Genomic DNA, 26,989 nt, shown 5'->3' with positions numbered 1-26,989 from the left:
AGGGAAGTGCCTGACATGCGGTAAGGCATCCCACAATGTTCAATGAATCAACAGGAGGTGCAATGGCCAGTGGAACAATTTATACGTACCGCTGTGAAAACGGCCTTCATAAGTCAGTTGGCTACTAAGCAAATATATAGAGACATACAGGACAAATCCAATCATAGTCCCACTCCTACACGCCCAGAAAGCATTTTTACTTTACGGCAAGTACAAGCGTCTCACTGCAGATGCCGTAAAAGGGAAAGCAGCCCACCGTAGGGACGAGCATTCCAGTTTTGCGGCCCGTCAGGGCGGGAAAGTTCCTTGCTGTCGGTTGGAGGGTGGGTTTTCGTCCCGCCCCCTCCGGCCGTACGTCTGCGCTTCCGGAGGAGTGTCCAAAGCTCACGGACCCAGCGCTGGGTGCCTGTTAAGACCCCGCTCCCCATCGCCGGTGCCATGGAGGCGGCGGTGGAGGCAGAAGTGGAAAACGAAGACTGGGACAGCAGCTGCGGGGATGTATGCTTCATGGACAAAGGCCTCCGGAGGTAAAGGGCGCTCTGCAGCTGGAAGCGACCCTCGCACTCCCCAGGGCCGGGGCCGTGGGCGACTGGCGGCGACAGAGGTGCGGAGGCGCGCCACTGCTTTATCAAGACCATAAGCGAACGCAGTGTGGTTTTCGGCCGCCCCACTCCTCCAAAACTGCTCTGCCGAAGGGCCAGGGTTGAATGAGTCGTGGATGCCTTCCCGCCCTTGTCTCCTGCCCAGCGTTTCACAAAACTCTGCTTAGCCCTGAAACTGCCCCAGGAACTGATCCTCCACCAACTTCTGACCACTCTTTTCCTTCTGCTGGTTTTCCTTACTTACTGGTGGTTATTCCTTTGTTTACCGTTTAATTTTTGGTTTGGTCTTGTTCTCTTATCTTTCTTCTTTCTGAAAAAAACCTGATCACATTGTATTTCTGGCAGCTATGAGAGGGCATTCGCTGCTGCCTGTTAGTTTTGCCTCAGTTCTCCTTGCCTCCATTCAAAATCATTTGTCCGTTACAGAGCATTGCAATACATATATTCATATACTTTTTGAAAGTATTAAAATTATATTTAGTACGCCGTTTCCCTCTCTCTTGAAGCCCCGACTTGTGCAAAGCATGTGAGGCACTTGGTTCTGCAGTACTGAAAAGCAGGTCTCCACTTTTACCATTTCTCCAGTTAAACTTTATTTACCTGTACTGAGCTGCAGGCAATTTCTTAGCAGGCTTTTCTGTGTGTTTGCACATGCTGTTCCTTTGTAGCGTGTCCTCGACGTGAACTTTGCTACCAATAACTAAGCAGCTGGTTCTGGATTCTAATTTAAGGTTTGCCAAATGATCCCAAGAATATGCTGTTCAAGGGACATTTTACATTTCTATTTAATACTAGCTGCCATTTCCTGAATGCCATCTATGTATGCATGTTAGATATGTTATCACTAATCCTCACGGCAATTCTACAAGGTAATTATTTTTCCCATTTACAAGTGATGAATGAGACTCAGAATCTATTAAAAATGTATTTGTCTTTATACACTTCGTAAAGAATCAAGTTCAGATTCAAACCCATTTTCTGTCTAATTTCACTGTCTGCTTTTTCTACTATCTCACATTATCTGCACATTATTAATGTTGAGAAACTGAAATGGGTCAGAAAATAAATGGCTGTCATTAAGAGCATGTGTTAATAGCATAAGGTCTGGCACTAAATAAGAATTCAAGTAAATGACAGAGTAGGATAATTGGGAAATCCTCCAGATAGTCACATTTAGAGGTTGCTAGTTTGAAATTTGCAAATGCTTCCCTGCTTTCAGAGTTAAGTTTCCTACAGCTGTAAGATAGCTGCTACTGAACCTACAGCAGATGCCTATGACATTGTTTGTCCCTGTTCCTGGCCGTGCCTCCCTTCCAGCAACTCCAGTGTGTGTACTGTAGTTTGCCTTCCTGGAACTACTATCTTCAGGAGAAGCTTCAGTTATAAGTAGTAATTAGAGTGAAGATATGAGTTCTGTTCTGGGGAGATGCGTTTCAGCTTGCAACAAGGGAGGACAGGGACTTTTTCAATAGAAATTGCAATAACATGATTTCTTTGAAAATGAAATAGACTGTGGATTAACTAGCTATTGCATACAAAGAAGAAAATAAGGTTATAATCTCCAGCATGAGATCTGGATTTACATATGCTCTGTTAACATAACTGCAAGAATTTGCACAAGCTATTTAATTTCCATAAACTTCTGTATCCTTAAGATACCCACTGCATAGAGTTATTGTGAGAATTAATTGAGGTAAGAAAACTGAGGCTTAGAAAGGTTGTTATTTGCTCAAGTCACACAGCAAAACCGTGGTAGAAAGCAGATTTGCACTGGGATATTAAGATTCCAAAACCTTTACAGTTATTGACTGTTCTTTATCACTACCTGCAATATATGCTGATGACTGCACATAGGAGTTTGAAATGCCCACTGTCACTTGCTTCCCTTGAGCGGTTTCTTGTTTGTATAAATAATCCGAATACTTGATTGTGTTGTAAGAAGCACCATGTTTTGTGAAACATTTCAAAGTTACCACAAATAGGAAGGATTTCATTCTAGGTTGAATAGAGCACATAATTAGTATCTACATACTGTTTGGTTAATTTTACTTATTTGGTCTCACTTTTAAAATCCATTTCTTATTTTTATAATGTATATTTTCTTTTGTAGCATATCAGAATTATCTTTAGGTTCAACTCTTCATGCCATCAGTCTTCATTGCAATAACATCTCCAAGATCGAAGCCATTGATCATATTTGGAATTTACGACATCTAGATCTGTCATCTAATCAAATAAGTCAAATTGAAGGGCTAAACACACTGACAAAACTTTGCACATTAAATTTGTCCTGCAATTTGATTACAAAAATAGAAGGTTTGTAAGCGATTTTCATATAGCACTTAGCATACGGGAAATGATTTAAGTCCATTTTTTCCCAAAAGAATGGAATAAATATTATTATCATAAACTCTTAAAAAATTGAGTCTGAAACTCATTATACAAAATATTTTCTTCCAAAGGTCTCAATTTTAAAAATTCTGTTTTTTTTTAAATACCAGTAAAATTGATTTTGTTGTTACCTAACTGGATTTACTTCAGAACACCTTGAAATAACATTGTAATGCTATCTCTCTCTAATTACTTAAATTTTAAAAGGCTTTATTTTATTTTACTTTTTTTTTAGGACTTGAAGAACTAATTAATCTTGCTAGACTAAATTTATCTTATAACCAAATAAATGATCTTAGTGGTAAGTAGAAATGCTCATGTTTTCTGTATGCTAAATGTTTTGCTATATGTGATAACAGCTCAGCTAAGCATGTTGGAAATCTCTGAATATTAGTCTAATTTTTAGCAAAGAGCTTATCTAGAAAGTGTACTGCAGTCATAAATCTATTTTGTTGGTGCCAAAACCACAGCTGAGTACAAAATAGAAGTAAAAACTAAGGTCATCAGTAGGAGGAAAAGCTTGATTGGAAAGGACCCAGTTTAAGGGAATATGTTTTAATTTTAGCCAGTTAATTTACTCTTATATAGAGAGGAATAGTTCCAATAGAACGTTCCACAGTGGTAAAAATGTTCTAAATCTGTGCTGTTTGGTATGGCAGCCAGAAGCCAAATGTGGTTATTGAGCACTTGAAATGTAGCTAGTGCAACTTAAGGATCAAATTAGTATTTTATTTAATTTTAATTTAAAAATTAAAAGCCACATGTAGCTAATGGCTACCATCTTTAACAGTGATGTTATGCAGCATTTCAAAGGCTGTTGCAAATTAAGGAACAAATAAAACGATATTTTCTTTTTGTATATAATATAGCTAAGAAGATTTTTAAAGTGTACCTTTTTAATGGATTAAAGTGATGTAGCTGATAAGTTGAACAGTTTCATGACTATTCTTAGAATTATCAGTTAGAACTAGCAGAATTCCTCCAGTATCTTCATAATCCTTATCAATATTTGAAACAATTTGATTCATTTGATGACTTTTCTTCCCCACTAAAAGAATACTACCCTATGCCAGCTACCTCGTATACAAAAAAATAAAAAGACCTGGTCTGTACTCTTAAGCTGAAGTAACAACCTTATTTTAATGTTTTAAAACCTTTTTTCCTCCAAAGACACTAAATATTAGAACTGAGTTTCAACTCTGGCCTTGTCATTACCATGTAATGCTGACTAAGATATTTATTCTTTGGATGCAATTTCCTTATCTAAAAAATGTGAATGGATAAGATAGTTCATTCACTTGGCGCATATTTATGAAGATCACTATATCGAACACTCTTAGAGTGGTGAAAACAACAACAGTAAGATAAGTCACAGGGCTAACATTGTACTGGGGAAGAAAATCAGCCCCCCCAAAAAATCAGCAAAAGATTTGAACAGACACTTCACCAAGAAGATATATAAATGGCAGGTAAGCCATGAAAAAAAAAATGATTGGCATCCTTAGTGATTAATGAAATGCAAATTAAAACCAAAGTGGGATACCATTTCACACCCAGAATAGCTAAAATAGCGACAGTGTTGGTAAGATTGTGGAGCAGCTGAAACCTGCATACGTTGCTAGTAGATTTTAAATGGTACAACCACTTTTTGAAATTAAAGACCATGTTTTTAAATTTGAGATACAGTCTTGCTCTGGAGTGCAGTGGTACAGTCCTGGCTCACTGCAGCCTCTGCCTCCTGGGCTCCAGCAATACTCCTGTCTCAGTCTCCTGATTAGCTGGGACTACAGGCATGCTTCACCACACCCAACTAATTATTAGCATTTTTACTAAAGACAGAGTTTTGCCATGTTGGCCAGGCTGGTCTTGAACTCCTGGCCTCAAGTGATCTGCCCACCTCATCCTCCCAAAGTGCTGAGTTTACAGACATGAGCCTGTACTGGCTGCCACTGCATCTGGCCAAGTTTGACAGTTTCTTGTAGTGGTAAACATTCACTTAAATATAATTTTACAGTCTGATTCTTAGGTATTTACCCAAGAGAAATTAAAATGTGTCCACTCAAAGACCTGTACATGAACGTTTCATATGATTACATACCTTTTCATATGATTGTGTTTATGTTTTTCTTCATCATCCCTAACAGCTGGAATCAACTCATATGTCCATCAACTGACAAATGGGTAAACAAATCATGATACATCCAGACAGTGGAATACTAAAAAAAGAAATAAAAAGGAATGAACAGATACATGCAGCAGCACAAATAAGTTTTAAAATAATCATTCTAAGTGAAAGGAGCCAGGCACAAAAGGCACACTGTATGATTCTGTTTATGTGACATTCTTAGAAAGGGAAAGCTATAGGGCCAGAAATAAGAAATTGTTGGTTGTCAGGCCTAGAGATGGTGAGAGAAGATTGATTACATAGTAACATGAGGGAATTTTTTGGGGTGATGGAAATATTCTGTATTCCAATTGTAGTGATTACACAAGTGTATATATTTGCCAAAATACATCAAACTATTATATATTCAAAAACATGTCAATAAATAACAGTGTCTTCATATGGTAAAAGCATACAAAGACAGGAAGACAGGTTCAAGCTTGCTGTGTAAGAAAGAAAGCCAGTATGCTAGGATATAGCAAATGAGTGATTAGTGTGGGAAAAAAAGGAGATGAGAAAATAGAAGTCAGGTCACAGACGGCTTTGTAAGCAAGGTAAGTAGATTGTATTTATTCTAGGTACAATAAGAAGTCATTAGAGGGTATTAAATAAGGTGGTGACATAATTTATGTTTTTTAAAGATCACTTTGGCTGCTGAGTGGAGACAGATTTTAGGTGGGTGGGAATGAAAGGCAGCCAGTTAGGAAGCTAATCCAAGGAGCTAGATGAGAGATGATGATACCTGGGCTAAGGTAGAAATAGTCTAGAGGAATAAATAGATAAGTTTTGCAGGTGAAGTTCATATGATTTGCTGATAGACTGAGATGAGGAACTGAGGCAAAGAGGAATCAAAGATAACTAATTATGAGTCTTCTCTGGATTGACAAGGCAGATCATGTTACTGTTTACTGACGTGGGAAAGATTGGGAGAGGAGCAGGTTTAGAGATGAGGGGATAAGAATTAAGGATCCTCTCTTAAATTTGAGTACATCCAACATATGTAGATCCTTAAGTTGCACTAGCTACATTGTATATGTATGCATACAATCTGCATTTTGAAGGTGGGGAGGGTCATGGAGTTGTAGATTTGGCATTTAAAAGCACTAAACAGTGTTTGTAGCCATGAAACTAGAGGAGATTGTGGAGCGTGTGTAGATAGAGGCGGACACCTTGGAATGAGACCTGGGGAAGCATAGGGAATAATAAAATTGAAGCACAAGAGAACAATAAAATTGAAACATAAGAGGAAGAACCAGGAACATGAAACAAGGACTTAAAAATGTGGTGGTTAATAAGAAATACTGAGTACTATGAGAATGTCAGACCTCATGGAGAGTGGTCAGAGAAGACTTTTCTGAGGATGTGACAGAAAGGTGAGTAGAAGCTAGCCCAACCAAGAAAATAAAAGAAAAGGGTATTCCAGTTAGGTTGAAGAAACTGAAAAAGAAAAGGTGGTAAAGTTGAATATGGAGAGTGCTAAACCAAGCAAAATTCTAAGTGCCCTCCGAGGAACTGTTGAGTGTATCACAATAGTCCTTCCTAAAGAAGGGAAACGGGCATTCATCCACTAACAAGTCCCTTTCATAGACAACAGCCCTTGAAGGCATTACCTTCCTCAACTTACGGACTGTGCCTCTGCTCAACAAGCTCTCTCCATTTTGGAGAAAGTTGTGAGGCAGGAAAACAAACTAAGTGTTTGAAAGGTACAATGGCAATGTACAATTAGTGCTTATCCATGGCAGCTGCAGCTGATGTCCAAGATGGGCCAGGCACCAATAGTGACTGCTACAAAATGTTCTCGATAAGCTTGTGCAAGAAATATTACCGGATAATTAAATAAATGCTAATATATTTATTTTATATTCAAACCAACAAAATTGAAGGGTTTGCTTGTGTCTGCTAATCAAGATTGTTGTGTTGAGAGAGCCTAGAATCATTGCTTTATGCTTTTTCTCATATGAGTGTGCAAGAACCTGGGGAGGTTCTTTTGATTTGTTTTGAAGAGAACCAGAACCCAAGAACCTCAGGGACTAAGGCCTCAAAGAAATATTAAACTTGTGTTTTCTCAAAACAACAGTTAACTTTACTGATAGCCTATTCATTAGATGTAGCTGTTCACAGCAAGATCTTAATAATGCTGCTCATTTGCCTCTGAAAGTATAACCTATCTAGCAATTATTTCTAAATAGCTATTGGAAAGACTATTGCTGTGGCATTTAAAGAATTATTTTTCTATTGCAGGGTTGATACCCCTTCATGGAATTAAGCATAAACTTAGGTATATTGATCTACATAGTAATTGTATAGATAGTATCCATCACTTACTTCGGTGTACGGTAGGATTACACTTCCTGACCAATCTTATTTTGGAGAAAGATGGAGATGATAATCCTGTCTGTCGACTACCAGGTATGAGCAATTAAATATTTTTTCTAACAGTTAATATTCAAAGCTTCTTTTTTTTTTTCTGAAATTGGCAAAGTCTTTAGCTTTTCAACATTTTCTGTATTGGGGAAAACATGATTACAAGTAAAATGAGTGTATTAAAACAAACTAGTGACTGTTACAGAACAAAGATGAACAGCTCAGTAATTCTCCTATTTAGGCAGTTCCATATTTGATAGGTGAATACCTCAAAATTAAATTATATCATTATGCTATAGTCTATTAATAATAGTATAATACTATGCAGCCACAAAAAAGAACATAGAATTTCTTCATCTACTAATGGACAACTATGTCCAAGATACATTAAGAGGATGAAAGCAGTTTTCAAAGTACTACATACAGTAGGCCACCATTTGTGTGTAAAGGGTAACACACATACACAGACACATACATATACGTACATACGTATATATATATATATATATGCACACGTGCACTGAGTATATATATAAAACATCTAGAAGAATACACACATAAAAATACTGATGGTATTGGCTAACTCCAAGAAAGGGAACTGGGTAACTGGCGATTAGGAAATGGGAAAATTTTTTACTATGTTCCTTTTGAATTTCATATTATGTGACTTTATTATGTCATTGTTAATTGATTTTGTTTTAAGAGGGCTTAATAGATAGAGATGCTGGTGCCGCTGAAATGCTATATGAGCTAATTGGGAATCAGTCAAGTTGGCAAAGATAAAGCGGACCAGGCTATCATTTCTAGACCTCACTTATCATATTGTTAACCAAACAATAAGAGAAAAATATGTAGAATGTGAATACACATTCTTAAGATCTACTTGAGTACAAGTTAGCTACAGAGGCTTCATTTTGTCATTCATATGCAACTATAAGAAGGCTTTTTGCAGCATGGAAACCTGTGTTGGTAGTTTTATTTGAAAATATAATACATAGAAGAAAATATAATAGATTTGATCATTGCTTTCCTGAAGGGCAAAACATTTTCTGATGTTTTCCATAAAGTATCCCTGAAAATCAAGAAAGATTTGAGAGTTTTCTCAGGAAACCATTTCCTTGAAAGAAAACCACATTACTAAAACCTTGCATTTTTCTTTTCTCTGCTAAACCCTCAGATTGGAATTTTTTTTTTTTTTTTTTTTTTTTTTTTGAGACGGGGTCTTGCTCTGTTTCCCAGGCTAGAGTGCAATGATGTGATCTCAGCTCACTGCAACCTTCACCACCCAGGTTCAAGGAATTCTTCTGCCTCAGCCTCACAAGTAGCTGGGATTACAGGCATCCACCACTATGCCCAGCTAATTTTTGTATTTTTTTAGAACAGACAGGGTTTCACCATGTTGGCCAGGATGGTCTTGAATTCCTGACATCAGGTGATCCATCTGCCTTGGCCTTCCAATTTGCCAGACTTAGTTCTTTTTTTTTTTTTTTTTTTTTGAGACGGAGTTTCACTTTTGTTACCCAGGCTGCAGGAATCTCGGCTCACCACAACTTCCGCCTCCTGGGTTCAGGCAATTCTCCTGCCTCAGCCTCCTGAGTAGCTGGGATTACAGGCATGCGCCACCATGCCCAGCTAATTTTTTGTATTTTTAGTAGAGACGGGGTTTCACCATGTTGACCAGGATGGTCTCAATTCTTGACCTCGTGATCCACCCGCCTCGGCCTCCCAAAGTGCTGGGATTACAGGCTTGAGCCACCGCGCCTGGCCCAGACTTCTTTCTTACTTTTGCAGTTCTTCAACCACTTCATTGGTCTTTATTAGAAATACTTAGTTTTAAAATTACATTTAAGCAGTATTAAAGTGCTTCTGTTAGCCTTAGTACCAAGTGAATGTTAATTTGTCAGATTTCTGTTTAATTGTTCTTAGGGAAAATAAACATATTATCCTTGATTACTTGATAGTTCACCTGCCTTAATATTAGTTATGTGTAATTTGAACAGAAGAAAGAGGGTTTTTTGCTAATGCTGAGACCTCACTAGGGAAATTCTGGCACTTGAGTCATTATCCACATCGTCCTGCTTTATGTTTATTTATGTTATTTATATTAACCATATTAAAAAATAAACAGACATATTTAGCTTCCTTCCTAGAATAAATTTGTACTGGTTTCATGCATTATATATTTAAAGTAATTTTTTAGAGTTGGCTACTTTAACTTTTTAAACTTCATCAGGAAGGTTGTTTGAGAGGGATAGAGAATGGGGAGAAGTGTTTCTTTTATATTTCGTGATTTATATTTTAATGATTAAAAGGTGGAGAAGTTGAATAAGTAACAAGTTTATTGTTTACTTTCTGGAACTAATTTTATCATTTGGGGAATATATCTGGTAGCTCATAAATTTAGTTTATTCTCTAAATAATTGACTTCTTTTTTAAAAAATATTTAAGTTTTCATTTTGAATGATTTGTTTCCAAGGGTACAGAGCAATTATTCTCCAGACTTTGCCACAACTTAGAATTCTAGATGGCAAGAACATATTTGGTGAACCAGTAAATCTGACAGAAATAAATTCATCACAGATGCAGTGCCTAGAAGGTCTTTTGGATAATTTAGTTTCTTCTGAATCTCCCATAAATATAAGTGAAGATGAGGTATAGTATTTACTTTTTTTTTTCTAATGTGGAAAACACATTCAAATTTTAATAAGTGAATATAAATTAAAAGGATTTTGGTTTGTTTCTGTGTCATAGATCATTGGTAGAATGCCAGTGGTAACAGCACCCATCGATGAGTTAGCACCCTTGGAAGAGTTTGCAAGTACACCAAGAGATGCTGCCTTGACATCTTTAATATCTGTGTGTCCATCTTCAGAGACAGAGAAAATTCATCATGAAAGCAACTTGCAGAACGAGATAAAACTTCAGAAGTTAGATGATCAGATTTTACAACTTCGAAATGAAGTAACTATTTTTCCTACTTCTCTATAGACATGTTTATTGAAGAAAACATAGTTAAGAAAATGTAACAAAAATTATGTACTAGCTGGCCAAGCTATCGTTTAATGCATCAGTGTTTATGGATTTTTGTTTTCCTCTACAAAAATAGTGTTCTATTATTGCATAGTGGAAGAAAAAGGTAACATAAATTTTTCACTCATTTTACTTGTTGTCTTCCTTTTACATCTTCTTTATGTAATTTCTTTGTCTTGTTCTGCAGTACTTCACATTGCTTCCATTCCACCCCGCTTTTATTTCTGCCGTAACCAAGGGGGAAACTCTTCAGACTCAATGTTACTTAGCGCAAAGGATACATGAAGTGCTTTTGGCCTCTACTATGTTTAGTGGTTTAACGGGCAAAATCACTTCTACAACTTATACCTGAATGGCAAGTTAATTTACATAGTTCCTTTATCAATTTCATTTTCCAGTAGACCATCACCTAATCAATCTATACTTTCCTGAGCTGTTAATCCTTTTTTACCCCTGCTACTGAATCTCTAGTTTTTAGAATCTGTGAACTATGTGTATGAACTACAGTTCCTAGAATTTACTGCTATTCAGGTCTCCAACACTCGTTCCAGCATTCTTGTTATCATCCACAGTGGTGATGGTTCTTAGGTACCACGCCTATCTGACTGCAGTGGATTATTACTTCATTTGCCTTCTAGCTGGGTGTAGGATAGAACGATAGTGGTATAGGTCAAAGAGGCTATTAGTCAAATGTTAGTTCGACTTGGAAATTTTGTAGCTAAGTTATTCTTACTAATTTTTTTTTAAAGTCGGTGTCTTACTCTGTCACCCAAGCTGGAGTATGGTGGCATGAACATAGCTGACTGCAGCCTTGAACTCCTGGGCTCAAGAATCTTCCCACCTCAGCCTCCTGAGTAGCAGGGACTACAGGCACATTCCACCGTGCCTAGCTAATTTTTCAATTTTTTTGTGTGGAGACTGGTCTTGCTTTGTTGCCCAGGCTGGTCTCAAACTGCTGGCTTCAAGTGATCCTCCCACCTCAGCCTCTGAAAGTAGTGAGATTACAGGCAAGAACCACCACACCCAACCTTTATAACTAAATTTTCTTAGTCAAAATCTTTTCTCAAATTAGGAAGGGGGAAGGAGTGGAAAATATGAAATGGTTATGGTTCAGGAGGTTTTTAATCCTGAACTATAATGTATATAATATTAACAATGCTGGATAAACAAGAGATCTGCCTTAGGTGAGTAAAAGTGAATAAGGCTGTGAGGATTCTGTTTCAGAAGTCTATAAAGATTTCAGTTTGAGCCATATAATGCTAGCCTACGTATTCTTTGACATCATTGTTACTGTATGGCTGGACTTTTGGACTCTTCCATTTCCTCAGGTTTCATTTTTCATCTTTTCTAATGGCTGACTCTTCTACCAATGAAAGAACTTAGACTGAAGTTTAATGATTTTAATTTGAAGTGAACGTTTCAGTTTCTCATAGGCTGTTCTCATTTTATTCTCATGACAACCCAATCAAGTAGATAGAGATTAATGTATTATTGTCCTTGTTATAATAGATACCAAACTTACTATATATGTATATATAAATATATATAAAAGAAGCTCCAGAGTTTAAATCACTTATTTAAAAGTACTTTGTTAGTAAGACAGTTCAGCTCAAAACTCATATCTCCTTATGTCCAATCAAATTATTCAACTATATCATGCTTCTTACTTACTTTTGGTGCTATTTCTTTCTACTTTGTTAACCAAAAACAGGAGTCTAGCTATCTTGAAAGAAAGTTGATTCACTGCTATGTATATTTAAAATGTTTAAGAAAATGACTTTTATTCACTCTCTTAGTGGTGTAAAGAATAAACATGCAGTTTGAATTTCATTGAGCTGTGTATACACTCAAATGATTTCATCTCAAGAGTATCAATTTATAAAGTGATAACATTACTGCAGTGTGCTGTACTGTAACAAAGACATTTATTTTTCTTAATCATGGGACTTATAATTACCCCCACTGATTTGGGAAATTTTATGTCTGTGAAAAGCTGTTTTGCCTTTAATTTAGTTTTTCTCCAACATTCTATTATGACTATGTTTATTCTTCAGCAAATTTGAAAGAATTTTTTAGTGAATACCAGTATATCCACCAACTAGATTCTACCCTTAACATTTTATTACATTTATTCTGTCATGTAGCTATCTATTCATCTATCAAACTATCTTACGGCACATTTCAAAGTAAATTACACGCATCAGTACATTTCTTCCTAAATACTTAAGCATACATATCATTAATTATAGTTAAATATTTTTAGGGGTTTTTTTGATGTGAAATACAGGTCTGCATATTTCCTGAATTGAGAATACATATACCTGTTATCTAAACTTCCGTGAATTTTTTTTAATTGTACTTTAGGTTCTGGGGTACATGTGCAGATCATGCAGGATTGTTGCATAGGTAGATACATGGCAAGGTGGTTTGCTGCCTTCATCCCCCCATCACCTATATCTGGTATTTCTCTCCTCATTATCCCTCCCCAACCTCCCTATCCCTGCTATCCCTCCCCTGGCCACCCTTCTACTGACCGCAGTGTGTGATGCTCCCTTCCCTGCGTTCACGTGTTCTAATTATTCAACACCCACCTATGAGTGATAACATAGGGTGTTTGGTTTTCTGTTCTTGAGTCCATTTGCCGAGAATGATGGTTTCCAGATTCACCCTAGTCCCTATGAAGGACACGAACTCATCGTTTTTTATGACTGCATAGTATTCCATGGTGTATATGTGCCACATTTTCTTTATCCAGTCTATCGATGATGGATGTTTGGGTTGGTTCCGGGTCTTTGCTATTGTAAACAGTGCCACAATGGACATACATGTGCATGTGTCTTTATAATAGAACAGTTTATAATTCATTGGGTATATACCCAGTAATGGAATTGCTGGGTCTCTTTCTGTTTCTGGGTCCTTGAGGAATTGCCACAATGTCTTCCACAATGGTTGAAAGACCAGTAAGGAAATGAATATGAGATCCACAAACAGGGAGAAAATATTCACACTAGAATATTGTCATGTTCCCTTATGGGCTCTTCCACAAGCAGCCCTCCTCTGCCTCCAGACTCAATCACTTTGCTGATTTTTTTCTCTACCATATATTATTTAATACTTGTTTTAGAACCTAATATAAATAGAATCATACAATGTATACTCTTTTGTGTAAGGCTTCTTTCACTCAACATAATCTGTTAAAAATTAATCCATGCTATTATGTATATCAGTAGTTCTTATTTCTATGTAGTATGCCATTCAATGAATATACTACACTTTTTTATTCCATTATCCTGTTAAAGGTTATAACCTAGCTTATGAGCTTCATTATTTGAGGTTTATGAGTAGAGCTGCTATGAATATTACCATATAATCATTTTGTGAACATGTATCTTTGTTTCTCTTCAGTAAACTGCTAGGAGTGCAGTTTCTGGGCTGTAGGGTAGATGTATGTTCAGTTGTATAAGAAATTGACAACCTTTTTTCAAAGTGGTTATTCCATTTATTCCCACTAACAATGTATAACTGTTCCAGTTCTTCTGCCACCTCACCAATATTTGGTGAAGTTCTCATTGCTTTGATTTTAGTCATTCTAGTGGGTTTATTCTGATGTTTCTTCTTATTTTAATTTGCATTTCACTAATGATTAGTGATGTTGCACAGTTTTTCATGTGCTTATTGAATATTTATCTTCTGTGAATAACTATTCAAAATTTTTGCCCATTTTTAAGTTGGGTTGTTTATCCATGTTATAGGAATTTGTCATATATGCTAGATACCAGTGTTTCGTCAAATATGTCTAGTGTGAATATTTTCTTCCTGTTTGTGGATCTCATATTCATTTCCTTACTGGTCTTTTGTTAAGCAATACTGTTTAATTTTGATAAAGTCCAATTTGTCATTTTTTCCCTTTTATGGTCATTGTTTTCTGCAATTTTAAAAACTTTCGTGTATACCAAAATAGAATTCTCCTGTGTTAACCTCTAAAAATTTTACCTTTTTCACTTAGTTCTGTGTACATATATGGTTCATTCTTTTCCATATGGATTTTCAGTTATCTCAGTACCATTTTTGTTAAAGGCTTTTCTTTTCACTAAATCTTTAAATGAATTTCTTGAAAAAAATCACCTTACAAACTGTAGAATCTAGCTTTGGGTTCTTTTTTTTTGTCAGTTTGGGTAAGTTGTATTTTTCAGTTAATTTGTCCATTTCCTTTAATTATCAGTGTAAAATTGTTAATATTCACTTATTGTATTTTTAATTTCTGTAGGGTCTATAATGAAAATCTCTTTCATTACCGATATTGGTAATCTGTGTTTTCTTCGTTTATTTGTTTGCCTTGATCAGTGGAGGGCTTTTGGTGATCTTTTCAGAGAATAGACTTCTGGCTTTTGTTAATTTGATTACTATGTGTTTTCTATGTTATTGATTGGTTTTTATTTTTCCCCTCTACTGTGAATTTACTTTGCTCTTTGTTTTCTAGCTTTTTTTTTTTTTTTTTTTTAATACATTCTTGCTCTGTCACCAGGCTGGAGGGCAGTGGCCTGATCTCAGCTCACTGCAACCTCCATGGCCCCTGCTGTAGCTCCCAAATAGCTGGGATTACAGGCGTATGCCACCACACCCAGCTAATTTTTGTAATTTTAGTGGAAACAGGGTTTCACGGTGTTGCCCAGGCTGGTCTCAAACTCCTGGCCTCAAGCGATCCACCCACCTCAATCTCCCAAAGTGCTGAGATTACAGGCGTGAGCCACGGCCCCTAGCTGTAACTTCTTAATATAAGTATTTCTGTCATTGATTTTAGACCTGTCTCCCAATGTAATCATTTAAAGCCATAAACATTCCTCCAATTACTGCTTTAGCTGCCTTCCACAAATTTTTATGTTTTACTTTTGCTATTTTATAATTAGAAATATTTTTAAATTTCCTTTGTGATTTATTCCTTGATCCAATATATATTTAGAAATGTCTTGTCTTAATTTTCAAACTATTTGTCATTGTGTAGATGGGTTATTGGTCCTTGATTTCTAATTTATTTCCATTTTGTTCAGAGAACATACTCTGAATAATTTCCATCTTTTTTAATTTATTGAGTTTTTTTTTAATATCCTGGTATATGGTTTTTCCAGTTGGATATTCATTGTGCTCTTAAAAAGAATGTGTATTCTACAATTGTTAAGTCAGGATGGTTGCTAGTATTTTCAGGTAAACCATGTCTTTACTCATTTTTTTGTCTGTTCTATCCATTGCCGACACTTGGCTTTTTGTTTGTAGATGTGGGGGGTTGGTCTAGTTCTATCAATTGCTGCATGAAGAGGTGTTTAAATCTGTGTGATTGTGGATTTGTGTTTCTCCCTTTAGTTCTTTATTTGCTTCTTATGTTTGAATCTCTGTTATTAAATCCACATTTATGACTGCTTGGTTTTTCTGATGAAGTTACTCTTTTATTATTATGAAATGTTTCTCTTTATCTAACAGCTTTATTGAGATATTCACTTACCATATGGTTCACCCATTTAAATTGTGCAATTCAGTGGTACCCATCAGCAGTCATTACTCATTTCCTTCTATCTCCACCCTCAATCCTAAGCCACCATAAATCTATTTTCTTTCTCTGTGGATTTGCCTATTTTGAACTTTCATATAAATGAAATAATAATATTTAGCCTTTTGTGACTAACTTCTTTCATTTACCATATTTTCAAGGTTCATCCATATTGTAGTATGTATCAATGTTTCATTTTTATTACCAAATAATTATTCCATTGTATGGATGTATCACATTTTATTTATCCTCTTGTCAGTTGATAGACATTTGAGTAGCCTCTACTTTTGGTTATTACCATATTTCTTTGAATATTTATGTATCAACTTTTATGTAGACATATGTTTTCATTTCTCTTGGCTATCTACCTAGAAGTAGAATTGCTGGATCATATGTTTAACCTTTGGAGGAACTGCCAGACTTTCCAAGGGAACTGCACCATTTTACATCTTCACCAGCAGTATATGAAGGTTCTAATTTTTCCATATCCTTGCTATCTTGTTTTTATATGTTATTTATATTATAGTTATCCTAGTGGGTGTAAAGGCATATTTCATCCTGGCATCCATGTACTTTTAACTTGTTTGTGTCTTTACATTTAAATGGGTCTTGTGGACAGAAGATAGGTGAGTCTTATTTTTAAGTCCCATCTGGCCATCACTTCTTTTGAAGAGTCCATTAACATTTAATCATTATTGAAGTTGTGTTAGGTTATACCATTTTATTATTATTTGTTTTCTGTTTGTTTTATAGTCCTTTTCTTCCTCTCCTACCTTCTGTTGGATAATTTTTAGAATTCAGTTTTAATTCATATGTTGGTTTTTTAGTCATACTTCTCTAGATTTTGTTTTGCTCCGGTTGCTCTAAAAAAAGGTTTTAAACAGTCTACTTAGTACCATATTACTTCAAGTAAAATGTTTCAACATCATTTGTATTTATCTGTATACAAATCATCTGTGATGCTCTTTTTCTGCTTGAGGATTCAAATTTCCATCTGGTGTTGTTTTCCTTCAGCCAGGACTTTTACAACTTTAGTTGTAATGTTACATCTGTGGATAGCAGTCTGTTTCACCTTTATTCTTGACGAACATTTTTGCTGAATATAGAATTCTCAATTGACAATTTTTTTTTTCAGTACTCTCCCTGGCCTCCATAGTTTTGAGTGCAAAGTTGGCATTAATTCAGATCCTTGATTGCTTGTATATAACATCCCATTTTTCTTTGGCTACTGTCAAGAATTTGTCTCTTTGGTTTTCAGCAATTTGACTGCATTATGCCTAAGGATGGTTTTCTTCATATTTATCCTGCTTGGGGTTTCTCTATGCTTCCTGAATCTGTAATTTTATGTTTTTACTTAATTTGGGAAATTTCTTCTGCTGTATTCTCTCCTCTCGTTTTCAGATTCCACATAAACTTTTTGATAGCATCCCAAAATTCTCTGAGGCTCCATAAATTTTGTCAACTTTCGGTTTTCTGTATTATTCATATCAAATAATTTCCATTGAACTAGCTTCAGGTTCACATACTCTGTCTTTATTGCCACACTCTGCCATTAATCCCAGTCAGTTTCTACTTAAGACATTGTATTTTTCAGTTATAGAATTTTTTTTTTTTTTGAGACGGAGTTTCGCTCTTGTTACCCAGGCTGGAGTGCAATGGCGCGATCTAGGCTCACCGCAGCCTCCGCCTCCTAGGTTCAGGCAATTCTTCTGCCTCAGCCTCCTGAGTAGCTGGGATTACAGACATGCACCACCATGCCCAGCTAATTTTTTGTATTTTAGTGGAGACGGGGTTTCACCATGTTGACCAGGATGGTCTCGATCTCTTGACCTCGTGATCCACCCGCCTTGGCCTCCCAAAGTGCTGGGATTACAGGCTTGAGCCACCGTGCCCGACCCCAGTTATAGAATTTTTATGTTTTACAATGCTATTTCTGAGCTGAGTTTTCTTATCTTTTCATTTATGACAGGAATATTTCTTATTATCTCATTGAACATCACTGATCGCTATTTTAAAGTTCTTGTTTGCGTATTCAAACATTTGAGTCATCTCAGGTTTGGTGTCCATTTATCACCTTTTCTCTTGACAATAGGTCATTTTCATGGTTCTTCCTGTGGTGAGCAATTTTGAAGTGCGTCCTGGACATCATGAATGCTTCATCATGGGTACTCTAGACTTGGTTATAGTCCTCCAAAGAGTGTTGATATTTTTGTTTTAGTAAGCATTTAACTTGGTTTAACTCAGATTGTATGTTTTTCTTTTAGGTACCAGTTCAAATTTCATTTATTTTTTTCTTTGCTGGGCTACTTGCAGTCCACCCCATACTGCCCTCTGGTTCTTCAGGCCCTGAAGTCTGTGGTTTTTCCTACCTGAGGTTTAGACTCCCTGCATAATGCTTGTTGTGATACATTCTCAGGCTAAAAGCCTAAAGAAATAGAAGCACCCTCATTCTGGTCCATTTTCCAAGTGTCAGTTCCCCTCTAGAATAATCCTACTTTTGTTCACTTTCCAAGGCCGTCAAGATGTTTTTTTTATTTTTGTTTTGTTTTGTTTGTATTTTTTCCAGAGTTTATAATTGTTATCTGCAGGAAAGTAAGCATGGTAGAAGCTTGCTTGTCCATACCAGTTGCTGAATTCCCTCCCTGCATTTAATTTCAAACATTTCTAGTTTATAAACCCTTAATCATATAAAAAGTTGTAATATTTCAGACAGTTTCCAATTTCAGTAATTTTTATACTGAACTTTTAACAAACTTTGTTGTCTTTTTAAATTCTAGACTTCTAATTCAACAGATAATGTTCCTGAGAAAGACCCCAGACCAAAAAGAGACACAGATATAACTTCTGAAAGTGACTATGGAAACAGAAAAGAATGCAATAGAAAAGTTCCTCGAAGATCAAAAATCCCATATTATCCCAAAACTATTCAAACTATTAAGCACCACAATAAAAACTACAACTCTTTTGTAAGGTACTTGTTTTAGTTTTAGAAATTTAAGGCACATAGAAGTGAATAATGCTGGCTTCTCTCTTGAAGCTATCTCATGGTGATATTTGTTACTTTACTAATATTGAAGATTTGATTTTTCAGCCTAGTAGGTAAAGATTTGCTAAGTACATTCATGTACATTTATATAAAAGGATCCTTTTCTCTGTGTATATACCTAAGTTGCAAAGTTAATGTATAAACCTTCTCATACGTAAAGAATACTGACCTTAGAACTGGAATACCTTAGTTTAATCTAGGTGTAGTTCAATCAAAAACAATGTGTGTGGTTTTAGTTTGATTTGAACTAATGTTATTAGTTCAAATTCCACTGCATTCATTTACAGTGGGAAATAAGACTGGTACAATTGAGTCTACATGACTGGTCTTTTCTCTTTGTTGGCAGATCTAGATGGAAAACCAAGTCCTAGTCATATGATACTTACTGAGTTTAGAATTAAATGTGAATAAGATGAGTATGTTTAATGCCATAAGGACGAAGAACACCGATGTCTGTATTTTCATAATTGGGATCACCGTGACAAATGGTTCAGAAATGACTGCTCTGGGATGGTTTCAATAAACTTTTGTCTCTGTAATTCTCCTTTTGAAAAGCATATTTTGTTGTCTTCTTGTTGAATATTTCCATACCTACTTAGTATATTTTACATACACACACACATACACACACACACACACACAGAGCCATTCAGTTCACTTTAAACACTGTACTTTTTTCCAGGACATACCCTGGAATTTCTCTGGTCCTACCAAGTAAGAGAATCTGTTATCTTTGATCCATTATGTGTCAATTTTAAACTTTTCACTCCCAAAGAGTAGTTCTATTTACTGTCTTTTCAAGTTCTTGGGTATTGTCTTACCATAGTCCTGAGTACTCACAGTACTTTTTAAATTATTCTGATATATCCCAGAATTCTACCTTACCTGAAAACATTGAACATTTATGAAATCATTATCTTTTTAAAAATCTTAAGGCATTCATTAACAGAGCACACCCATTATAAAATTTATGAAGTAGTTTGTCCAAGTTACTATAATTTTATTAATATTCTTTTTAAAAATGCTTATTTGCATATACAACTACAAATGTTAATGATAGAGAAAATGTGAACACTATGCTTTTTTTGAGTTATTTCCTATGTTTTATTCTTTACAGTTGTAATCGTAAAATGAAACCACCTTACCTTAAAGAATTATATGTAAGCTCATCTTTAGCGAACTGTCATATGTTACAAGAATCAGAAAAGCCGAAGACTGAAATAATTAAAGTAGAAAAAAGTACCTCAGAAGACAACACTTACCGGGTACGATTTAACAGATTAAGAAAAAATGAATATGAATAATTTTAAATAGAGTCCCAGAAAAATTAAGCATGCTATTATTAGCAAAAAATGTTTTAATTTTATCGGAGTGATGAAAAGGTTATTTTTTTCTTTCCTGATTTCCAGATTTATGTAACATTATTTTTGAATGAATGAAAATTGCATTTTTTAATAGATTTAGGTGAAATCATTTGTTATATGCTTTTGGAGGAAGAAACAGTTACAGATTTTTAAAATTCTTGTCTCTTAAAGTAGTGCTTTCTACTTTTTTGGGTGTCAGATCCTTTTCAGTGTCTAAAGAAATCTATAGGTCTTCTCAAAGAAATCTATTTTTACACTCAAAAAAATGTATATGATTTCAAGGTTTTCATGGACTCCCCTGAAACTCAGTTTTGGACCAGTGGATCTAAATTAATGGTAGCAAAGAATAAGAGGTGTTCAGAAATTTTTTAATTCTTTAAAATGTGCGTAACAGTTCACATATTGAGAAACTTCAGTACATGTCGATTCATTATTTTATATTTTTTATTAACTTGCCCTTATATTACTTGTGTATTGTTCTTTCAGTAATAGAATTGCTACATTCGAGGCTACTAGTTTCCTCCCCTTATTCTCAACTATAGAAGCTTTAATATTGAAAAATAATAAGATATATCATTGTGACTTTGGGCACACTTCGTCTTTCTTCTTACTTAACCTATTGTTGTGCCTATGTTTCCCAAGTTACATATTCACTTTTCTCGTGAAAAATCAATCTTTTCTGATTCTTTATCTACCTCCAACATTTGTTTGAAATTAGATCTTTACCAATCTTCATATTTTCTTGTATGCCTTGGTAGGAACTCTCTATCCTAATACAGGGTCTGGCATGCCATGCTATGTGCTATTTCGAAAGTGAATCTTATCTACTATGGCCTAATAATAGCAGCTAACATTTATTGAGTGGTTATTATGTACCAGGCACTGTTCTGCACTTTTCCATATGCTTTGCTACCATTAGCTTAATTCTCAGCTAGGCACACTGGCTCACACCTGTAATCCCAACACTTTGGGAGGCTGAAGTTAGTGGATTACTTGAGGTCAGGAATTCAAGATCAGCCTGGCCAACATGGTGAAACCTCATCTCTCCTAAAAATACAAAAATCAGCCAGGTGTGGTGGCACATGCCCATAGTCCCAGCTACTTGGGAGGCTGAGGCAGAAGAATCACTCGAACCCAGGAGGTGGAGGTTGCAGTGAGCCAAGATCGCACCACTGCACTCCAGCCTGGATGACAGACTGAGACTCAAAAAAAAATAAAATAATTTTCACTGCAGCTCTTTGAAGTAGGTACTATTATTCCCCTCTTATAAATGCAAACATTGAGGCAGTAAGAATTAGGTAACTTTTCTAAGTTCACATAACTTTGTTGTTTTCTTTCAGTCCCTTATTGAACAGCTAGACCAAGAGAGAGAGAAGAGATGGAGAGCTGAGCAGGCTGAAAAGAAACTCATGGATTATATTGATGAGCTCCATAAACATGCAAATAAAAAAGACGATATGCATAGTCTGGCTCTGCTTACCACAGATAGGTAATAAACCTGAAGATACCTCATAGCATAAAGAATACTGACTTTAGAACTGGAATACCTTAGTTTCAGTGTAGTTCAATCAAAAACTATGTGGTTTTAGTTTGATTTTAAGTAATTTTATTAGATAATTCAGCGCTTTATTAGCTTGTTATATCAACAAGAAATTCAGGTACATGTATTTGAGCCCTCAAGCAGGGAGGTGTCAGATAAATATTGTAAGTAAAGAACAGCAAGAGACTAGAGCAGTGATTAACAAACTTTTTATGTAAAGTGCCAGATTCTGTGAAAGGCAGGCATTGGCAACCTTTTTCTTAAAGCTTCATGGGTCATATCTGATATCGTCACATACTTATCTTCTGAAATGGGCTTTTGTATCACACAGCGCAGTTTCTTAATTCTAATGTATTTATTCTTCTATTCTCACCATTACATCTCCCATTTTATGTGGGTTTTTTTGTATTGCATTCTCTAATACTTTCATTTCATTGTGTGAAAACACCAGCTTTTAAAATTACAATAACTTTTTTCTGTTTCCCATAATAATTTCTAATGTTGTGCTTTTCCTCAAATAATTATAAGATTTTTAGAGTTTCTGATGGTTTTTTATCCTTGAATGAGCACTAGGTTTCTAGACTTGGCATTTGTTAACAGACTTTGGGAAGTTGATCTTGGTTCCATTTCCTGTCTGATTGTGCAGTGGATAATTCTTCTAAAATCTCATTTAGATAAGTTGATGTACACAGTTCACAGCACAGTTCCCAGTTTCTTTTAAGCATTTAACTTGGAAAGTTTTGTGATACTAATCTAGTATATTCTACCCCACTACATGTTTCTCTGATCTGTTTGTTGTACCTGTGGAGAATAAGAACAATCATAGTACCCAACCTGCATGCTACGAGAACCTCTATAATTATGAAGCTGTGATGCACTATATTATTACTAGCCCTTTTACCACTACCCACCAACTTCATGCCTTATTTGTGTTTTACAAATGTCTGTCTGAATTGTTACAAGAAAATACTAGGTATAGATGAGGGTACAGGATGGTTCAATTAAGAGTACTCTATGAGAATAAATTTGGTTAAAAAAGAGTGCTCTGACTACCTCAGAAAAATAGCACCCCTGCTTTCAGTAAGTACATAGGTAACATTATGTAATGACAGATGTATAGACACCCTGTGACTGAGTCATGGACAGGCAGTAGAAGAGAAAGGATATGTGTTCCTTTTTTCAGAATGGAGCTGTTTCATTAGACGAAGCCTGAGTATTCTAGGAATTGTTTTTAATTTCAATTTAGTTCCATTTGCCTTATAATTGGAATTATTCCCAGATTTGGGCATTCTGTTATCTTTTTTTTTTCAGTTGTATGTGTATGAATTTTTACTTTATTCTGTATTCTAGGTATTGAGTGGGATATTAATAGGAAGCTGTGCCTAGGGCTGCTAGCAAAAGTCCATTTAAACTGAAAGACTTTAGGCACACTTCACCTTTCTTCTTACTTAACCTATTGTTGTGCCTGTGTTTCCCAAGTTATATATCCGTTTTTCTTATGAAAAATCTATCTTTTCTGATTCTCTTTTATCTATCCCCCACCCGCCCACATTTGTTTGTGATTAGATCCTTACCAATGTTCCTACTCCCGTATGTGCCTTGGTAGGGACTCTGTATCCGTAATACAGGGTCTGGCATGTAGGCACCATGCGATGAGTATATGCTATTTCAAAAAATGAGTCTATCTACTATGGTGTCTTTATTATCCAGACCTCCTTGATGGCCAGATCTGTTCCTCTAATTATCTACTAAAAATGCCTTGCCTGTATTCCTCATAGTTTCTTAAGATCAGCATGGCCTCAGGTGGGCTCATTCTTCTTCTTTATTACATATTTCTTGCCCTAGTAAATGGTGCCTATCCAGCATCCATTCAGTCATCAAAACTATAGAAATCATGGAATCTTTTTCTTGCTTCTCATATCCCAAATCCAGTTGATATTGATTATCGTCTTTAATGCTGTCTTTATTCATCAATTGATATTGATATCATTTTAAAAGATGTTGAACTGTTTCCTCTGTATCCCAAACTGTTACCTTTCTTTAGGCTTTTATCTGTTGCTTAGATGACTGCTCCATTTCTGCTTCTCTGTGGCTTCCCTGCCCCCTACCCACATGCAGTCTCTCTCTCTTTCGTATAGCATACCAAACAGGAGTTGAGAACATGAACAAAGGAAGACCAGTTTGAAGAGTACTCTTACTGAAGTCAAGACGGAAGGTGATAAGTACAAGAACTGGAAAAATGACCATAGTGTAGAAGTTAATGGATTTTTTTTTAAGTATTTCTTGGAAATTACTTTGGGTTGGCTGCCTGGCTCAGTAGTTTCTTCATGAGGCTCTGTCTTTGTCAGTATCCCTTTTGCAAACAATAGACTTATACTCTGTCACCTCAACCACCTCTCTGTAGTATTTGGTTAAGGGGTGAGCACTTGACCTAAGCTGGGTAAACATAATGCTGTAGCTTGTGGCCACAGTGATTGGTTCTTGGAGTGGACATATGAATCCAACTGGACTAATCAGAGACTTGTCTAGGACTCATTCGAAGTTGAGTTAGAGAAAGATAGTCTTTCTGTTTGGTTCAGAGCTATTAGAATATGATCCCAGAGATGTTTGTAGTCCCCTCCTGTACCCTTATCCCAAACTAAAGATGCTTACATGACACCATCAAGACTGTCTATATCTGATTTCCTAGAGTCTGCTTTTGAAGCCAGACCCTAGGATGGTGTTATGTTCTTGGTTTCAGTGGTCCCTCAAGATAGTGCCACCCCATCTTTCTCTATGTTTGCTTATGTGGGTCAGTAAATACTCTCTTTTTATTTAAACTAAGAGTTTTCAGTTGTAATAAAAGGATTCTGACCAGTACAAAGCTGGGAGGAATACTGAGTGTTTGGGTTAGATACAAGAAGTCAAAATTGACTTATAGGTTGCTGTTTATTTAGCATTATCTGTTACACCACCTTATAAATATATCATGTCTCTTCCCTCTGTGAGATGCTGGGTTCCTTGAAAGCAGAGAAGACTCCATCTTGTTCATCTTATTCACCTGCTTGCCTTTAAATCCATATCTAGGACAATGCCTAAGACAAATTGTTTCGTAAAGTTCTGCTGTTGAATAGTAGTTTTTATGAAATATTTTCCTTTTGAGCATAATGTTAGGTTCAGGAGTAGGGGAAAGACACACTATTCTTCTGCCAGTTTTAACTGTAATTAGAGTTTGAAACATACTTCAGAGCTTCTCTAAATTTTAACACTTCCTACAATTTTATCATTTTTATATGTGTCATATACTTAACACCACATATAACTTCTGCTTTAGGCTAAAGGAAATTATTTTTAAAGAGAGAAATTCCAAAGGACAACTCGAAGTTATGGTTCACAAACTTCAAAATGAAATTAAAAAACTGACTATTGAACTAATGAAAGCAAAAGATCAACAAGAGGATCATCTTAAACACCTAGGAACCCTGGAAAAAACATTAGAAGAAATGGAGAGACAAAAAAGGCAGCAGCAGGTGGCACAGGTAATTCTGTATTTTAATGTATCCATGGCGTAGATTAACACAAATCCATAGATTCTGTCTTGAAACAAATTATACCACTTAGTAACCTAAAAGATGTGAGGCTGTATGCAAAAATTAAATTGCTGTTAATTTAACAGTCACGTAGCCTGTTGAATTAAATTAAGGCTACTAGCACTTAACACAAAGCAATTAAAAAGAAAAGTTGATGGAGATGTCGCAGGTAATTAGGCTTTTATTCTGAGAGAGCTGGCTTTTAAAAAGGCTTTTATCATTAAAATCTGTGATGCAAATAAGCAATAGTTAGTGCTACTGTATTTGTTCTTTCCAAGGCTGTACTTTGTGTGACCATAACATCATTAATTTATTAAATTTTGAAAATCAACTTAGTCACCAGATTTTGTCATTTAAAAGGGACTTATAGAACTGACATTAAAATAGCAGGGGAGATTATTATCTAAATACTGTAGTTGTGTGTATTTTACTCAGATAAAACTGATCCAAGAGGTAGAACTCAAAGCTTCAGCTGCCGATAAAGAAATATACTTACTTAGAACTTCCCTTCATCAAGAAAGGGAACAAGTGCAACAACTTCATGAACTTCTTGCATTGAAAGAGCAGGAGCACAGGTAAATGAAAAATGTATCAAGAATGTATTGGCATTTAAAAATAGAGAAAGAAAGCTACTGGTTCTCACCACCAGTATTTAAAGATAGTGACTGAGTATTGGTGAAGTCTGACAGAATTCGTTGGTGAAAATGCTATATTTAGATGTACATTAGCATCAGCCCTATAGCAAGAACTACTAGCTAAAAAACAAATAGGTAACTTTGTTATCAGTATTTGAGGTATAGGTTTATAACAGTATGGCTTATTTTTTATTTCTCCAAACCCAGCTAAAAGTTGGTCTTTATATAGAGAGAAAATTTGTAATTGGCCTCCAAGTTAATTAATTAGTAAATTAATTAATCAGTATTCTTTATTCCTCTGAAAGAGGGGGTCAATGAACTTTTTCTGTAAAGGGTCACAGAAAATATTTCAGGCTTTACAGGCCATACCTAACTTTGCCTTTGTAGCACAAAAGTGGCCATAGATAATATATAAATGAACACCATGGCTGTATTCCAATAAAAGTTTATTTACAAAGAAAAAGGCAACAGGTCATATTTGGCTGATGGGCTTTAGTTTGTCAACTCTTGCTCTGTAGAAGCCGTAGTAATTTGAAGATTTTCAGCTTATCTATTTCTGTTATCTACATACTGTTCAACCAGTAGAATTGTATGATTGTCATATGTTAATTGTATTTATTCCCAAATCTGTTTTCTTTTGTACCTACATAAACTTTAATGCATAAATTTTGGTGCTCTGGGGAAAATGGTCATCACGTATAGAAGAGACAACTATAAAAGATAGAGGGAAAATAATCACAAA

General features: G+C 35.6%; 1 protein-coding gene across 5 annotated transcripts in view; it reads left to right on the top strand.

The window, feature by feature from the left end:
• Window positions 1–361: 361 nt before the first annotated feature.
• Window positions 362–26,989, top strand: part of LRRCC1 (leucine rich repeat and coiled-coil centrosomal protein 1) — a 40,215-nt gene continuing 13,587 nt past the window's right edge. The window contains exons 1-11 of one of the 5 annotated variants that reach the window (XM_002759038.7): window positions 362–527; window positions 2,713–2,918; window positions 3,229–3,294; window positions 7,399–7,566; window positions 9,998–10,173; window positions 10,273–10,482; window positions 18,871–19,064; window positions 20,257–20,404; window positions 21,844–21,992; window positions 25,357–25,561; window positions 26,048–26,187. In XM_002759038.7, the coding sequence (XP_002759084.4) occupies window positions 439–527; window positions 2,713–2,918; window positions 3,229–3,294; window positions 7,399–7,566; window positions 9,998–10,173; window positions 10,273–10,482; window positions 18,871–19,064; window positions 20,257–20,404; window positions 21,844–21,992; window positions 25,357–25,561; window positions 26,048–26,187 (1,751 nt within the window). In that variant the 5' untranslated portion in view covers window positions 362–438. Of the gene's footprint in view, window positions 1,472–2,712; window positions 2,919–3,228; window positions 3,295–7,398; window positions 7,567–9,997; window positions 10,174–10,272; window positions 10,483–18,870; window positions 19,065–20,256; window positions 20,405–21,843; window positions 21,993–25,356; window positions 25,562–26,047; window positions 26,188–26,989 lie in introns of all 5 variants that reach the window. The other 4 variants (XM_008982849.5, XM_078353607.1, XM_017965433.4 and 1 more) reach the window with 4 other exon arrangements.

This window comes from Callithrix jacchus, chromosome 16, assembly GCF_049354715.1.
Source record: "Callithrix jacchus isolate 240 chromosome 16, calJac240_pri, whole genome shotgun sequence".
Taxonomy (NCBI): domain Eukaryota; kingdom Metazoa; phylum Chordata; class Mammalia; order Primates; family Cebidae; genus Callithrix; species Callithrix jacchus.
Note: the sequence above shows the minus strand (reverse complement) of the source record. Positions and strands in the feature narration are given on the sequence as shown.